We start from the raw sequence: 17,429 nt of genomic DNA, 5'->3' as shown, positions 1-17,429 counted from the left end.
AAAGTTATAAGCACCTCTCAAATATATTCATGTATCTGTTAAAGATGCTTTTAGGCTTATGTTCTAATGCCATAAACTTTAGAAAGTTGTCTTACAATTTGCTTTGAGTGCTAGTTGCCATATTTGAGGTATAAGTGATCATCAGGGTAGCAGTTTGTCTTTTTTTATCTTTGATGAGTTGTTGTTTTGCCACATTAGTTTTGCATTATGAATATATGGTTAAAATCCCCATAGAGCATGGAGAGTGAACATTGTTATTAGGGAGTAAAAAGCCAGTGTCCCAGGTTCATATGTCATGGGAGGTCAAGCTTAATACAGTAATGACTTTCTGGTTGGTTAGTCCCATTTGCATGATCTCATGAGCCTGTAATATGTTTTAAGAAAGTTAAAGACCCATGAAATGCAGAAATGGCTCCTATAAAACCAGGAAATTATGCTGTATTGGGATTTAGACTGCTTCATATGAGACAAGCGTCCCTTATGAACATAAATTTTATGTAAAAAATGTGCATTTTCTGACTTTCCTAGTGTTTTTATATATGCACAATTTCTGCCTGTATAGGAAACAAAGCACCATTTTCCAATTCCCTTCTTACCTTGCTCCTACAGTGTAGGCAGATGTACATTGCTTTGTTTTTGATGCGACTGATAATTGTTTTCAAAATGAAAAAAACCCATCCTTCCATGTTTGAAACTGTGGGTATTACATGTGTCATTACAGTTGTGGGTTTGATACTGTTAGCATTGTACCTGCAGTTCTTTGGGTGCTCTGAATACAGAACAAGAAATGGAAACCTGTCTTTCATGAATGGTTAAAGGCCTGCTATGTACCAGTATTAGTAGTTGTAATTGTAGAACTTTGAATAATGCTTTTTTAGAGGTGTTCCTGTGGTTTTCCTTTTTTCATGGTTTGTCACATTGCTACAGGAATGAAAGTGGTTTATGAGATAATTTGCTAATACTGTATTATAGGATGTTTTTGAAAATAAAAGGAAGTAAGCTCTATGAAACACGTATTGCAGCTATAGTAGCAAAATTATTGGCTTGCTATCTATTTCCACTAATGGTTTGTACTTACAAATGGGATCAGTTTGTCTGAGTAGGTTACCTTATTCCAAATAGTTTCCCATTCTTTTTCAGGTTGTTTTCTGAAATGCTTTCCCCCTTTGTCAAAATTCCTTAAATAGGTTTCTGCTTTACTGTCTTGAACCTCTTTTTTCCTGTTCCTGCTTTGAATTTATAGAACAAAATCAGTCTTCATCCTTACAGCCTTTTTTTTTTGAAAAGCAAACAACAAGCAACTTAGTGTGTGATTTGTGTGTGTTCTGTGTAGATTTTCTTGATAGCTGCCGGGCCAGCACTCTGTTAGCGGAGTTAGATGATGATGAAGATCTACCTGAGCCAGATGAAGAGGATGACGAAAATGAAGATGACAATCAAGAAGATCAAGAGTATGAAGAAGTTATGGTACAGTGCATATCTATTTTTACAATATTGTGTGATCTACAGTTATTTGGGGACCATATAGAAAAACCTTCTACTCCCCTGAACTTGTAGTATAGTATAGGTTGTTCATTGTGGACCAGTTTTGTCAATTTAGAGAACTTGTCCATTTTTAAAGCAGCAGCAGATTGTCATTTCAATGGCTTATTACAAAAGTTCTACCTTGTGTACAGATCAAATGATAGCAGTCCTCAAGTTATTAGTTCAGTGGAACGCCAAAAGAAACCCCTAAATAACAGATTATGTCAATAGATTCTGCTACAATAAATGTCCAGTTTGGTACTTTCCCTCCCCCATTCCATTATATCGGTGTCAAATTTTCTGAGGTGAACTCTTACAGAATATGGCCTTGGATATGGCTTATGGGCTGCAAACAGTCTTGCATAGCTGTATGCTTATATGTAGCAATTTGGGGGATTAAAAATGAGGTGCTGCTACTTTTGATAATTTTTCTATGGGTACCACTACAAAGTGGCTGCCATGCACAGCCTAAAAGGAGATGCTGCTACTTCATACTGGTGAGTACTGTCACACCCACAAAAATACTGCATATATGTGATCTGCATTAGAAATCTGAATATTTCCTCTGTAAATTTGGCTAAACAAGTGACAGCTATGTTTGTGCATTTTAAGTAAGTTAAAGCATTGATGCTTTAAGTCAGGGGTCAGCAAGGTTTGTCTTTGCCTGGGCTGGATTGGTGCCACAGAGATCCCTATGTGGGCTGGATTGTGCACGTGCATGAGTGTGCGCACCCATGATTTCCAAAATCTGCACGTGCGCAGACGTAATTTCTGGTGCCATGGAAGCGAGTCCCTGTGCCGGTTTAGCACAGCACGTGAGCAGGCACCTCAATAAGTTTTTGAAAGTGTAGGTGAGAATCTGCAGTGTACAGCAAGTTCAGTTTGTTTACTTATACTTAGCTATTCTCATGGCTTACCCAACTTAAATAAACATCTCTGAAGACTGTTCAGAAACTTCAGCTGGTGCCGAATTTGGCTGTCAGGTTGCTCACCCAGGCAAAATGGTTCAAGCATATTACACCAATCCTGCCCCAACTGCACTGGTTGCCAGTTCGTTTCCAAGCCAAATTCAAAATGCTGGTTTTGACCTATAAAGCCTTAAAGTTGATTGCTGAATCTTATGTTTTAATGTATTTATATTTTGATGTTAGCCGCCCTGAGCCCGGTTATGGCTGGGGAGGGTGGGATATAAATAAAATTTACTGTCATTATTATTATTAGCCTTAGGACAGCAATACCTCAGTGACTGCCTCTCCTCATATGGTCTGACCCGAACCTCCAATCATCATCTGTGCCCCTCTTAGTGTGCCCTGCCCACAAGAGACCCCAGGGCAGCAACACAAGAGTGAGCCTTTTCTACGGTGGCTCCCCATTTGTAGAATGCGCTCCCTAGGGAGGCTTGCCTGGTGCATTCCTTACATATGTTTAGGTGCCAGGAAAAAATGTTTCTCTTAAACCAGCCCTTTGGCTGATTGAACATTCTATGGTCTTCTAAATGTGTTTGTGGGAGGAGGGGCTATTGGTTTGTTCTTCTTTCATTATGTATTTTGAGTTCTCATTTTGTTTTTTCATCTTGTGAACTGCCCTTTGATCTTCAGGTGAAGGGCAGTATACAAATTTAATTTAATTAATTAGTACCGTAATTAAAAACAGCAGAAGAAATAGATAGTTTTTGTACTTGTCTATCCAGTGTGGGTTTTAAAAAAATGAAAATAACCTTTTTGTTTGTTTTGCAATTTTTGTTACATAATAGGAAGAAGAAGAGTATGAAACAAAAGGAGGACGTAGAAGAACATGGGATGATGATTATGTTTTGAAACGTCAGTTTTCTGCTTTAGTACCTGCATTTGATCCTAGACCTGGCCGTACTAATGTTCAACAGACAACTGACCTTGAAATCCCTCCCCCAGGTATATCCATGAGTTGTTTGAAAAACCATGTGCAAAGTATAAATATATATTATACACCTACAAATACACCAGCATGTCAGAGAACCTAAGAGAAGAAGATTGGAGGAGGAAAGACACAACTAGGTTGGGGGAGGACATGTTAAGATACCTACCACCTTCCCAAACTTTCTCCCTTCACAAATCTAGGTTGTAGCGGGGGAGGGACACACACTGTTTTCACAGGGAAGAAGTTGGTGAGAATGAGATGCTGAATAGAGAAAGGAGTTGGGGTTTGAAGCAAGTGAGATTTGAATGAGTGAGTCAGGTACCATATAAGTTTAACAGGGTAAAGCTGGAATACCCCCCCCCCCCCTTGTGAAATTTCAAATGCCTTTACTTTGAATTTATTTTCACATCTAGGTAAGAATTATGATATCATGAAATATATTTGAGATGTTGAAAGCTGTTGCAGACTTTAAAAAAAACTTACTCACCTGCACTGATTCATCATTGATTACAGGAACACCCCATTTGGAACTACTGGAAGAAGTTGAGTGCACACCATCTCCCCGTTTAGCACTTACCTTGAAAGTTACAGGCCTTGGTACATCTCGCGAGGTTGAGCTGCCCCTAACAAATTTTCGATCAACGATCTTTTACTATGTTCAAAAATTGCTACAACTTTCCTGCAATGGCAACGTGAAATCTGATAAGCTTAGACGAATTTGGGAGCCAACATACACGTAAGACATTTAAAATCTGATGCTGTATCTAAAACAGTTTAAGGCTGCATTTTTTGCAGAGTGGTTTTACAATATATATCAAAAACTGCTAGTATGTCATCTCTTATCTTGTGGATGATGGTCGTGCGGCAGTAGTGTTTGGATAGTGGTAGTCTTATGTACACATTGACGACATTTCTTTTTACCTGCCTTAACATTTCAATTTTTAAAAAAATTAAAAATTGTTCAGTATCACCTTAGAGACCAACTAAGTTTATTCTTGGTATGAGCTTTCGTGGTTCAGATACACTGAAACAGAAGTCACCAGACCTTGGTGGGAGGATGGGTTGGGGTTTTTCTCAGAAGGGTAGTAGGAGATGGGTGATTGACTCAATGGGGATGGTAAACCGGTTGAGGACTGTTAACGACTGCAATTAGTCCTACAGGGAAAAGCAAGGGATAGTATGCTGATGACCAAAAATAGCTTTAGCATATGTAATGAGACAAGAATCCAATATCTCTATTCAGACCAGGTCTCTCCATAAATCTGAGGAAACCCCCCCCCCTCCTACTATATACAAGGGTCTGGTGACTTTTCGTTTCAGTGTATCATGCACACGAAAGCTTATACCAAGAACAAACTTAGTTGGTCTCTAAGGTGCTACTGGACAATTTAATTTAATTTTTTTATTTATTTCGACTGTGTCAGACCAACACGGCTACCTACCTGAATCTTAACATTTCAATGTTGCGGTTCTTACATTGTTTTTGAAATTGTAACAAATATGTGTTGATGAAAGAAATCTTAACATAAAGAGTGCACTTGCTCCATCAAAATGAATAGTTGTGCTTCAAGCTGGCCTGTAAATTCAAAGTGTTCTATGCTTTGCCAGTCTAGTATTAAGAAGCATCATTGGCTGACTCTCACCAGTGCTACTCTTGTGTGGCAAGCGGCAAAGCATTCAGAATTATTTTAATATGCAGAGTGTAAGCAGAAGACAATTTAGATTATATCGCAAGATTCACACTGATTTGGAAATAGTGCATTCTGTTGTGAAAATCCAGTACATAAATAACTATAAATCTTTTCATGTTTAGAATTGTATACAGAGAAATGAAGGATTCTGATAAAGAGAAAGAAAGTGGGAAAATGGTGAGATAAATCTTAACTTTTCAATACTTACGTGGCTGTTGACAGATTTTTTGTGCAGTTTGTGCACTTTAAAAAAAAGCAGAGCTTTTTAAAAAAGCTACGCTAACTGAGTTCTGTTGTGTGGAAGATATGTTAAAGAATGTTTGTAAATGCATGTTCTTAAAGAAATGTGTGTAGTGCATGTGAAATGTTTCAAACTTTACAACCAGGAAATACCAACATTTGGTGGTTCCTGTTGTAGGGTTGCTGGTCAATAGAGCATGTGGAACAGTACCTTGGCACTGATGAATTACCAAAGAATGACTTGATAACCTACCTGCAGAAGAATGCGGATTCAGCCTTTCTGCGCCACTGGAAATTAACCGGCACTAATAAAAGCATTAGGAAAAACAGAAATTGTTCCCAGCTCATAGCTGCATACAAGGTATATGTCTGCATCTAAAAGTATTGATTTGGGGAATGTCTATGCTTTATTTTGCATCGTGTTATGAGTCCTGACAGAGGGACTTGATGTGTGACTAATGCAATTTACTCTGGTTAAATACGTTTACGTGTGACCCTCATGTTTAACTTTTACCAGCTCCAGTGTTTTGTATGCTTTTGAATAGACACAGTATTATATTATTATTATTAATAATAATATAGTGCCTAAGAGCAGCTAAAGGCTCAGTATTTGCGTCATGCAAACCATGTGTACATTTTCTCTCTCTCAAAGTTCAAAATAATTACATCACAATTCTAACCTTTACTATGTATTTATTTTCCTTCCATTCATTTATTTACACAGGATTTTTGTGAACATGGATCAAAGTCCAGTTTAAGCCAGGGAGCTATTTCCACACTTCAGAACTCAGACATTCTTAGTTCAATAAAAGAACAGCCTCAAGCCAAAGCTGGTAGTGGACAGAATTCCTGTGGAGTAGAAGATGTTCTACAGTTGCTCCGTATTTTGTATATTGTTGCAAGTGACCCTTATTCAACTCGAAATTCTCAAGAAGGTAAGTAGGATGTAATACATTTCCCCCTAAAACCTTCCACAAAGGAAACATATTATTAGTACATTCTTATTCATTTCTATTAATAATTTCAGAAGGAGATGAACAGCTTCAGTTTAATTTTCCACCAGATGAATTCACAAGCAAAAAAATCACTACAAAAATTCTTCAACAGATTGAGGTAATATATATTTTTATTATTCAGATTATTTTGGAGGCATTTTAGTTTCATAGAAGCTGTTGTAGATGGTTGAAGTCTGAGACATATTATTTAAAGGAAGTAGTGACAATTATTTGATTGTGGGTTTTCTTCATTTGCTGGTTTTGTTTCATTATTTAGATGGCTCATGGTACTTGATACTGAAATTTGCCATGTGGTGGAAGGGAGCTTTGGCGAGGCATCCAAAGCTGAGTCAGTTGTACAGTTCAATTAATTGCAGCCTTGATCTTGAAAACTGAACATAGATTGGTAGGATTTTACTGACATAAGTCATAAAAGAATTAGAATTTCCTTTAAATTGCACTGTTATAAAAGCATGAAGTCTAGTGTGGTTAATGGCTGCAGTATTGAACTGTGGGCGCCAGATTCAAATTCTTACTCAATCATGACGCTCACTGGGTGAACTTGAACAGTTTCTTCCTTTCAGCCTAATCTATCTCGGGATTATTTTGCAGATAAAAATTTGGTGTGAAATGTGGGTTATCCATAAGTTAGAACTCCTTGGAGGAAAGCTGGAAAACAAACGAATACAACACATTCAGTGATTTAAAATGACATCTTAACATTTAAGAAAACTACTGGTACTACTTTATTTAGTACTAGCAGGGAGTGACTGACGTTGCCTTGGCATTTGAAAAAGTAGGATTTTTTTTGAAAAAACGGATAGTGTAATTTATGAAGTTTGGGACCGTGCACACACCCCAGCCCAAGGCCAAGAGTGGGTTCTTGTCATCTGGGCAGCCCAGGACCTCTCTACACACTGCCTAGGCTTGTGCCCTGGGGAAGTCACTTCAGTGCTGCTAACGCAATGGTTTGACTTCACCTCCAGAGGCACACTCCATTGTCTCTTGACATAGACAGATGCCAACAGTAACAATGCCAAAAATTAGGCAGAGTTCTCTTTCAGATCGACATCTTTATTCAAACTGGCTGTTGGTACCCCAACATTAACAAAAACAGCCGCTCCCACCTCAGAAACCTTTCTGCAGAGTTTGAATTCTTGAGTTTGAAATCAGTGGTGTTTGGGCCCATCATGCCAAAGACCAGATCAGGCTTACTCAAACGCAAACCTCCAGATGTTTTGAGACTACAATTCCCATCATCCCTGACCACTGGTCCTGCTAGCTAGGGATCATGGGAGTTGTAGGCCAAAAACATTTGGAGGGCTGAGTTTGAGGAAGCCTGGATCAGATGAAGTCACACCAAAGTCACATTTTGAATCTCCATCTTTATTCAGAATGGTGGTTGACATCCCAATGTCCACAAATACTGCCACCCCCACCTTGGGAACCCTTGTGTTAAGTTGGGCGATGATATATTGAGAGACGTTTGAATGCATTTAGAACCAACAAACCATTTTCTACAACATACAGAAGTAGATTTTTATTTAATTATGACCGTCCTATTTACAACAATTTTTTTTACAAAGTACAAAAACTAGTGGTATAAGGTGAGTGTGTAGGAAAATATGAATGCATAAATAGTTATTCATCTTACGTTTTGTTCTTTAGACATTGCATTTTAAACAGTGGGTGTATTAAATTACAGGAGCCGTTGGCACTAGCAAGCGGAGCTCTGCCAGACTGGTGTGAACAGATAACTAGCAAGTGCCCTTTCTTAATTCCATTTGAAACTCGACAGCTGTATTTCACATGTACAGCATTTGGGGCATCAAGGTAAGAAACCTGACAAGCAAATTGCTTATTTGCTGCAGTTACAGAATAGTGAATCTCTTTAATGTCAGTATTTGGAATATCAGTGTTTCCTTGTGAAGAAATTGAATTTTTAGGTAGTAAATCCTAAATACAAGAATTCTGTTACAATATGGATGTTGTTTGGTTTGAAAATGGTTAACACTGTGAAGGTGGGGGACTATGGTCTTTCATTTCTAGCTATACAGTGGTACCTTGGGTTAAGAACTTAATTCGTTCTGGAGGTCCATTCTTAACCTGAAACTGTTCTTAACCTGAGGTACCACTTTAGCTAATGGGGCCTCCCGCTGCCACCGCATCACCGCCGCACGATTTCTGTTCTCACCCTGAAGCAAAGTTCTTAACCCGAGGTACTATTTCTGGGTTAGCGGAGTCTGTAACCTGAAGTGTCTGTAACCTGAGGTACCACTGTAGTCAGAAAAGATAGTGTTGAGGGGGTTCAGCTGGCATTTTTCTAGGAAGCAACTAGACTGCTACAAGAGGTGTTTTAAAATTTTCTACTATGGCCGTTAACAACAATATCTAGCTTTTGTGTGAATTGGAAAAACGGAAAAGGTCTAATTGTGAGAGGACGTTTAGTGCACATTCTATTAAAAATAATTGATTCTTGGTAATTGGCCCATGGGAATTCAGAATTCCAATGATAACCTTATGATTGGTTAGAGGGTTTGACTGAAGTAAATTTACGTGCAGGCATGTCACTATTTGAGGGTCAGATGAATGAGAGGAGTCAATCAGTTAGCCAGAGCCTAGGAAGAGGTAGAAAGATAATAAGGAAAAACTGGTGTCAGAGGTTGAGGAAAGCTAGCTGGGGGGGGGGGGGGGGAGAGAGAGAGAGAGAGAGAGAGAGAGAGAGAGAGAGAGAGAGAGAGACTTCAGAGGAAGTTTTCCAGCATAGCCTCTGGCAAAAATGATAGCAACTGACAAAAGAGATCACAACTGTGACAACAGTAACAGTGTGTAGAGATGGAAGGGACAGAGCAACAGCAGCAGTTTTGCAGTAGTAGCACTGCGTTTGGGATGGGGCAGGGTAAGGTAGTGTTGAGGTAGGGGTAGCTTGTGGCAGATATGTGTGGCATCTGTGGGAGACAGGGAGCGCCAACCCATAGTTTTCCCTGTCTTGCTCTACCCTATCCCATTGAACTCAGCGCTGTTGCAAGGATATCACTTATTTTATACAGTGGTACCTCGCAAAATGAATGCCCTGCAAGACAAATTTTTCGCAAGACGAATGCATCTTGTGATCTGATGGTGACTCGCAAGACGAATTCGTTTTGTGAAAAATTTGTCTTGCGAATCACGGTTTACCATACGAATGCATTGAAATGTAATTAATGCGTTCCTATGGGGGAATTTTTTTTCAATGCATTCCTTTTTTTATAATCTATTTTTATTAATTTTCCAATTAAAAACAATTATATCACATCCATTATTTCAAATTATACAAATACATATCAATCAAACCGAATGTTATGCCAAATCATCTAAAATTTTCGGGGTTCCCATGCTTCAAGAAATTGGGGATTCCTCGCAGCTGCCCACTGCCGTCTTTTTCTAAAGTCCAAATCGTCACTCAAAGTCTATAATAGTCCCGATCTTTCCCCTACAATCACAAAGATGTTTTCGTCTTTCATCCGATTTTTCCCCAGCTGCTGAGATAAGTATCAAACGAGATTTCACATATGTTCTTTCTCCTGTGTGAGTTTTAATCAGTCTGGCCTCCCCATAAATCTTCTTAATCTGGAGCGTTCCTGTAGCGTCGGTCTTTCAACACGGAGCAGCGCCATCTTAGAAAGCTCAAATCACTTTCGCTTTCTTCTCATAACTTTGTAGATTAACGATCTTTATGAAATTTACAGCTTTTCCAGGCAGAAGACCCAGCCATCACTTTATGCATAAACTCTTGATAAATTAGTGGCTCTCCTTGCCCTATAGCTGAACTTATCTTCAGGTCGCTGTTCAAATTCAAAGTGCGTCACACCTCATAAATCCTCCGAACGCTTTCCAGGCACTCCTTCCATCCAATTAGAGGGGGGCTTCTCTCTTCAACAGTTTTACATCTTCAAAAAATATACTCAATATCAACAGTTTATAAAATTCATTACTCACACAGATATCTTTTATTTCTCGTTTGTTCCAAACAAACAAGGACATCACGTCCGGGAAGGTATGGAGTAACTCGTAGAGTATATGAAAAAAAATAAAAAAGCTCACTTCCCTTGTCGTTCTGTCCCCATCAATCCTTCTTCCAGATAAAATACAGCCTCGACTCCTCACCCTCAGCAGCGTAAATTCCTTGGCAGTAAACAGAGCTTCTGCTCCTCCTTCTGAAGCATGTCCATGAATTTAAACCTAATTATCTTCTTTAATCATGGAGATCCCGCCATGCAAGTTAGCGTCCGGGAGTTCCGACATTCCTCATGAGTGCTTTCAGCCCAAGCCCCCCCCCCCACTCCTTGAACAGTCGGAGTGGGTTTGGGGGCATCGCGGGCCAGCGGCCCCTCTCCATAACCCCCGGAGAGGTAGGGGGGTTGCCATTTACTCCCCTAGCAACCGCCAAATTCCTCGTGAAGGTCGGAGGGATGGAAAAGAGGTCAGCCATTCCTGCAGGCGGAACCGGAAGCCTCCTTTTTTCAATGCATTCCTATGGGAAACCGCGATTCGCAAGATGAATTTTTCGCAAAATGAATTGACTCGCGGAACGAATTAAATTCGTCTTGCGAGGCACCACTGTATTTATTTAAAATATTTCTTACCCATCCTTTACCCTAAGGTTGTAGGGTATTAACAATGATAAAATCTACAATATAAAAATTAATAAAATTAAACCTAGTTACCGTATATTCTGGCATATAAAATGACTGGGCGTATAAGACAACCCCCAACTTTTCCAGTTAAAATATAGAGTTTGGGATATACTCGTCGGATAAGAAATACAACCCGGTGTATAAGACGACCCCCAACTTTTGAGAAGATTTTCCTGGGTTAAAAAGTAATCTTATACGCAGGAATATACTGTATTTTATAAACTATAGATTATTTTTTTAAAAAAAACCACACATTTTTTGAAAGCAAACATTGGCCTAAGGAAGGTCTCATTAAAAAGCTTTTCTGAGTCATGATGCATATGAGTTTTAAAGCAATATATCTGCATTTTTTCCTGGTATCAGAGCAATAGTGTGGCTGCAGAATCGACGTGAGGCCACTGTTGAGCGAACACGAACTACAGGCACAGTGCGAAGAGATGATCCAGGAGAATTCAGAGTTGGGCGCCTTAAACATGAAAGAGTAAAAGTTCCACGTGGTGAATCGTTGATGGAGTGGGCAGAAAATGTAATGCAGATTCATGCAGACAGAAAGTCAGTCCTAGAGGTAAAATATATTCCTCTTAAAAAATAATACTTTACTGTGTCTCTCACTTATGTAGTGTTAAGTGAGCACAATTGTTTATTAGAAAAGATACATTCTGAAAAACTGTTAGTACTATTGTTGTGATCTCTGGTTTCCAGGTGGAGTTTTTGGGAGAAGAAGGAACAGGATTGGGACCCACCTTGGAGTTTTACGCACTGGTGGCAGCAGAATTCCAGAGGACAGAACTGGGAGCATGGCTCTGCGATGATGACTTTCCGGATGATGAATCGCGTCAGGTATGTTTTGTCTTTGTAATCAATCAGTAGAGCTGATAAGATACATTCTGTTTGTGTATCTCTTGAAATACCTTAACTTTCCTTCACTTTTTTTTATATTAAAAAAACAGGTGGATATAGGTGGCGGATTAAAACCTCCAGGATATTATGTACAGCGATCTTGTGGTCTGTTCACAGCACCATTTCCACAGGATAGTGATGAACTTGAAAGAATAACCAAACTTTTTCACTTTCTGGGAATTTTCTTAGCCAAATGCATCCAAGACAACAGACTGGTGGACTTGCCTATTTCTAAGCCTTTCTTTAAACTCATGTGCATGGGAGACATTAAAAGCAATATGAGTAAATTGATTTATGAGTCGCGGGGTGACAGAGACTTGCACTGCACAGAAAGTCAGTCAGAGGCGTCTACGGAAGAGGGGCATGATTCTCTCTCAGTAGGAAGCTTTGAAGAAGATTCCAAATCAGAATTTATCCTTGATCCACCAAAGCCTAAACCCCCAGCCTGGTTTAATGGGATTTTAACATGGGAAGATTTTGAATTGGTAAACCCTCACAGAGCAAGATTTTTAAAAGAAATTAAAGACCTTGCAATAAAGAGACGTCTAATATTAAGCAACAAAGGACTTTCAGAAGACGAGAAAAATACTAAATTGCAGGAACTAATGATGAAGAACCCATCAGGATCTGGACATTCTCTTGGCATAGAAGATTTAGGGTAAGTTATTACACTCCTCCCCTTTTGCTCATATATACATGTTGCCGCCTTATGGAGTAAGAAATTGACCTATGCATGTTTAGACATTTTGTTCCATACACATATTTTTTTTTTTTGAAGTGCTTTATCCATATCATTTCTACTGTGTTCCTGTTTGGAATTTTTAGATTTTGTGAGATGATTCCCACTTAAGAGCAGAGCAAGCTGCCTTGTACAAACTCAGAACATTTCTCCATCTTGCTCAGTATTATGTCAAGTGATTGATGGCAGCGTTTCAGACCGAATTCCTAGCCTTTCCAGAAAATGCCAGGGATTGAATCTAGGCCCTCTTTCATGCAAAGCATGTCTTCTGCCACTATTGCTGTGTATCTACTAATTCCATCTCCTACCTTACAGGCTGAATTTCCAGTTTTGCCCTTCTTCCAGAGTATATGGCTTTACAGCAGTGGATCTTAAGCCTGGTGGTGAAGATGAGGTAGAGGAAAAATTCTTAATATGAGAATTAAATATTACTTGATTTCCCCAAAATTCTTCTGTGATGTGATGTAAACATTCTCTGTCCATTTTCATCAATTTCATTACAGTTGATTACTATGGATAATGCAGAAGAGTACGTGGATCTGATGTTTGACTTCTGCATGCATTCTGGCATACAGAAACAGATGGATGCTTTTAGAGGTATGTAACTGACTAGCATATATGGGCTTTTTAACTATTTAAAGGAAATATTGATCAGTTAAGGAATTTCAAACATAATATGGTTCTCAGCTCGTGCTTATGCTTTTTTACTTTTTATTTCAAGATGGCTTCAACAGAGTCTTTCCAATGGAAAAGCTGAGTTCCTTTAGTCATGAAGAAGTGCAGATGATTCTTTGTGGAAATCAGTCACCGTCATGGGCAGCTGAAGATATAATCAACTACACAGAACCTAAACTTGGCTACACTCGAGACAGGTACTTCACCAAGTGGGAATATATTTGCACAACTTCCAGGACTTGGGAACAATGAATTGTGGGGTGTTGACACTGAAAATGTGTGGCAAGTGCAGAAAATTCAATCTAGATCCGTTATAATTACACCTGACAGCTTCTAGGAGCCTCTGGTAAGAGCTGAGTGCAGGGTGGGGGACAAAAGGTGGACAGACTACCCCAGAAGTAGCATGACGTGTCCCCCACAAGAGGTGCTACCCCTCACCTAACACTCCATACACTCCTCTGGATATGAGTGCATTGTTAATCAGTGGTGCTTCGCTTGAGCAGCACTTGCTATCCAAATGGGTGTCTACAGCTTTGCATATGCCACTGATCTCCCAGTGGGTGGCAGGCTTGCATACCCAGACACTTTTCCCACATTGATGTTTATGGCTGGATAGTTCTATCAAGTTGTCTCTGAATGCTTCATTATTAAGCTGGCTGGAACAAGCAAGGTTTTTTCTTCCTTCACATGTACCAGGTCTCCTCCATAAGGTGTGGAGGAGAAACACAGCAAGTGTAAAACACAAGATAAAAGGGAACTTTTGTCACTCCCTCACTATAGCAGTCCATTTGAAGGTGCTGTTTAATAGGTCCCTGCTTTTAAAAATGTAATTTGTCTATTATGAAAAGGAAACAGAAAATACTTTTAGAAAATCACAGTAAATGGACTATTGTCAAACAACTTGGTTTGATCTGTTTGGTGCAGTAATAAAACAAAATCAGATTTTTATAGTTCAGTGAACTGATGTCTACATGGGTACATCTCAACTGTGCAATCTGTCTTCCTTCTTTGGGGGGGGGGGCACGGGAAGGTAAATGAGATAAGGCTTAAAAGTACATGGTTAGGTAGTGCTTTACAGTGTTCTGAGCATTGATCAACCTCATGCAGAGTATTGTGCAATGTGGATTGTCCTAAACAGACTTGAAACTAGATGCTTGTATGCTGTTTTCATGGTCTGTGAAGGTAATGAGGAGGAGACTGCTTTAGGAGTGAACACACAATAAGTAAATAAACTTTCGTGCCAGCAAAGAGGAAGACAGGGAAATGCTATGTTTACATACTAACATTGTCATGTAATATTTGGCAAATATTTCTTTAATAATAATCTCCCTGCCCCCAAACATAAAGTATACCTACAGACTTATCTTTATCTTCTCATGCTAATTTTTGATAAGTTGATTTATTTAGAAATTTAATATATTAAAATAAAAGCATTAAAAGCTATTTGGTTATGTCAACCATTTGACACTTGGTTCATTATGGAGCAGTTGAGCAGCAGTAACAAACCATGGCCTTTGGTTTAGCATTTGTTTCAGTCCAGACAAACCACTTTTGGCTTCATATAATGGTTGGTTCGGAGCAAAAACAAACCACAATTCCCAGTTTGGCTGTAATGCTGCTAAACCAGGTGCATGGTTTGTTGCTTGTGCTAGGGGAAGAGTGAAGTGAGAACTACTTAACTATTAACTAGGGTGTACAGTGGTACCTTGGTTCCTGAACAGCTCAGTTGTCGAACAAATTGGCTCCTGAACAACGCAAACCCCGAAGTAAGAGTTCAGGTTTGTGAACATTTTTCGGAAGCCAAACATCCAACACACTTCCTGATTGAGTGCAGGAAGCTACTGCAGCCAATTGGAAGCTGCACCTTGGTTTGCAAACAGTTTCGGGAGTCGAACGGACTCCTGGAACGGACTAAGTTCCAAGAATTAAGGTACTGTACTGTGATGTGCGGATGCAGTGTGTGCATGCACATGCACTAGTTCAACACTGGTTTGATTATGCAACATGTAGTCAACACTAGGTATATTTAACATCCATTCTGTTTTGTGCTTTAGCCCTGGATTCCTGAGATTCGTTAGAGTTTTGTGTGGCATGTCTTCCGATGAAAGAAAAGCATTCCTGCAATTCACAACTGGCTGTTCAACACTTCCCCCAGGAGGCCTGGCTAATCTACATCCCCGTCTCACTGTTGTACGCAAGGTATGGCCATTTCTTAAAGGTTTTGACTATATATCTAAGCAAAGGTGTGTTAGATATTTGTTATGAAGTCTTGTCTTTGAGATAGCTCACACGTCTGTGCTCAGAAAATGGCTTGCACCCCACAAGGTGCCTGTCAGGCCTTTGGCAGAGGTCTTCATGGATCCTGTTAATGCAGGGGCCAGCAAACTTTCTGCAGGGTTAGGGTTGGTCCACTGTCCCTCAGACCTTGTGGGGGAGCTGGACTATATTTGGGGGGACAATGAACAAATTCCTATACCCCACAAATAACACAGAGATGCATTTTAAATAAAAAGGACACATTCTACTCATGTAAAAACACACTGATTCCCAGCCTGTCCGCGGGCCAGATTTAGAAGGTGATTGGGCCGGATTCGGGTTTTAGTTTGCCTACCCATGTGTTGACCATATGCTTGGCAGCTTTGCTGAGTACACTGGAGTCTATTCTACCAGAATGGATTCCACATAGCCATTGCCCTAGGATTACAGGATTGTTTTTTAAGATGCGCTCACAACACAGCATTGAAAAGGAAACGTGCGCTACACTCACTATTTTAAAAGTTGATTGTGGATTTTTATTCACAGGTTGATGCTACGGATGCAAGTTACCCATCTGTGAATACATGTGTGCACTACCTTAAGTTGCCTGAGTATTCTTCTGAAGAGATTATGCGAGAGCGCCTGCTAGCTGCTACCATGGAGAAAGGCTTTCATCTCAACTGAGCTGATGAATAGGACACAGGATATGACAAACTGGTTTTGCATTGATAACTAGTGAAGCCTCTTGTGTTGTATGTGCAGAAAATACAATCTCCACGCTGTGCTCTACTGAGACTTGCCTTTTCCCTCCCCCATCCATGAGGCTTTGGAAACACATGGAAAATTTGTTAGCTGCTAATGAAACAAATCCCAATGAATTACACAGCCAGCAAGAAAAAGGCAAGAACACTGTGTGATGCTTCCAAGGGCTTGTGCAACCAGAAGCTGAAGCAAATGTTTGACTGTTCCAAAGAGCAGATCTGCTGATTTTCAGTGTTCACTGATACAAGATTTATAACAGTGTATTTGTGTAAAGTTTAGTGTTTAATACCCTGTACACTACAGTTGCCATCACTGATCCCTGTTTTGCTGGCTTTAAGCTAACTGGTCAGAAATCTGCTTCCATAAAACTTAGTCATTGGGCATCTCAAGCTTTCTTTCCTTCCTTTCATAGTGCCTGCACTATAGGAGTATGCTAGTGTTGAGGGGGGGGGTGTTTGCGTATAATCATGCACAACCTTTTATTATTATTTCAAGTGGGAATACATTTTGATTTCTAAATGCCCTGCTATAAAGATTAAATCCTTGTATGTGTGTATGTGTGTGTGCGTGCAGCTCAACAATAAAGCTTTTAAAAGACACTGATCCCTGGTGCAAGGCCCACTTTAAAGCAAGTTTTACTTTTGGTTGTATTTTCTTTGTATATTAAAAACATTTATTTAACTTGTTGCAGTTTGAAGTTTAAAAAAAGATTTCCAATGTGTATGCTCAACATTAATCATTAAAAAGTTTGCAGCGTATGAAACCGCTTACTAGTTCTTCTGTTACATTGGTATACAGAATAGTGCCTTGAATTCTAATGCTTTATTTCTTCAAATAAAAATACTTGGTCTTGTACTATACAGTTCTGTTTCCAAACCTCCTCTAAAAGTACAAAAAGGGCTCCAAATATCAGTGGGTTTTTTTAATCAGGTCAGTTGTATAGCAGGTGGCTGTTATGCATTATGTCCCATCCTGTCATGAACCAGGCTTTGCCCTACAATGTATTACATTTCCAGTTCCTTGCAGTTTTGCTAGGTGAGTTTTAGCATTAGTTAATAAACTCCAGACCAGTTCT

At 39.5% G+C, this 17,429-nt stretch overlaps 1 protein-coding gene across 29 annotated transcripts in view; it reads left to right on the top strand.

Moving 5' to 3' along the window:
- Window positions 1–17,214, top strand: part of HECTD1 (HECT domain E3 ubiquitin protein ligase 1) — a 63,682-nt gene extending 46,468 nt beyond the window's left edge. For 20 of the 29 annotated variants that reach the window (XM_088671446.1, XM_088671470.1, XM_088671434.1 and 17 more), the window contains 16 exons: window positions 1,334–1,467; window positions 3,278–3,434; window positions 3,934–4,156; window positions 5,234–5,288; window positions 5,530–5,712; window positions 6,076–6,286; window positions 6,379–6,464; window positions 8,052–8,179; window positions 11,386–11,587; window positions 11,725–11,862; window positions 11,973–12,580; window positions 12,977–13,055; window positions 13,165–13,258; window positions 13,383–13,533; window positions 15,391–15,535; window positions 16,139–17,214. In XM_088671446.1, coding sequence (XP_088527572.1) covers window positions 1,334–1,467; window positions 3,278–3,434; window positions 3,934–4,156; window positions 5,234–5,288; window positions 5,530–5,712; window positions 6,076–6,286; window positions 6,379–6,464; window positions 8,052–8,179; window positions 11,386–11,587; window positions 11,725–11,862; window positions 11,973–12,580; window positions 12,977–13,055; window positions 13,165–13,258; window positions 13,383–13,533; window positions 15,391–15,535; window positions 16,139–16,276 — 2,732 coding nt within the window. In that variant the 3' untranslated portion in view covers window positions 16,277–17,214. The remainder of the gene's footprint in view (window positions 1–1,333; window positions 1,468–3,277; window positions 3,435–3,933; window positions 4,157–5,233; window positions 5,289–5,529; window positions 5,713–6,075; window positions 6,287–6,378; window positions 6,465–8,051; window positions 8,180–11,385; window positions 11,588–11,724; window positions 11,863–11,972; window positions 12,581–12,976; window positions 13,056–13,164; window positions 13,259–13,382; window positions 13,534–15,390; window positions 15,536–16,138) is intronic. The other 9 variants (XM_088671508.1, XM_088671501.1, XM_088671493.1 and 6 more) reach the window with 3 other exon arrangements.
- Window positions 17,215–17,429: the final 215 nt, after the last annotated feature.

Source organism: Zootoca vivipara, chromosome 1 (assembly GCF_965207765.1).
Source record: "Zootoca vivipara chromosome 1, rZooViv2.hap1.1, whole genome shotgun sequence".
Classification (NCBI taxonomy): Eukaryota; Metazoa; Chordata; class Lepidosauria; order Squamata; family Lacertidae; genus Zootoca; species Zootoca vivipara.
The sequence above is the reverse complement of the archived record's forward strand: the minus strand, read 5'-3'. Positions and strand labels throughout refer to the sequence as shown.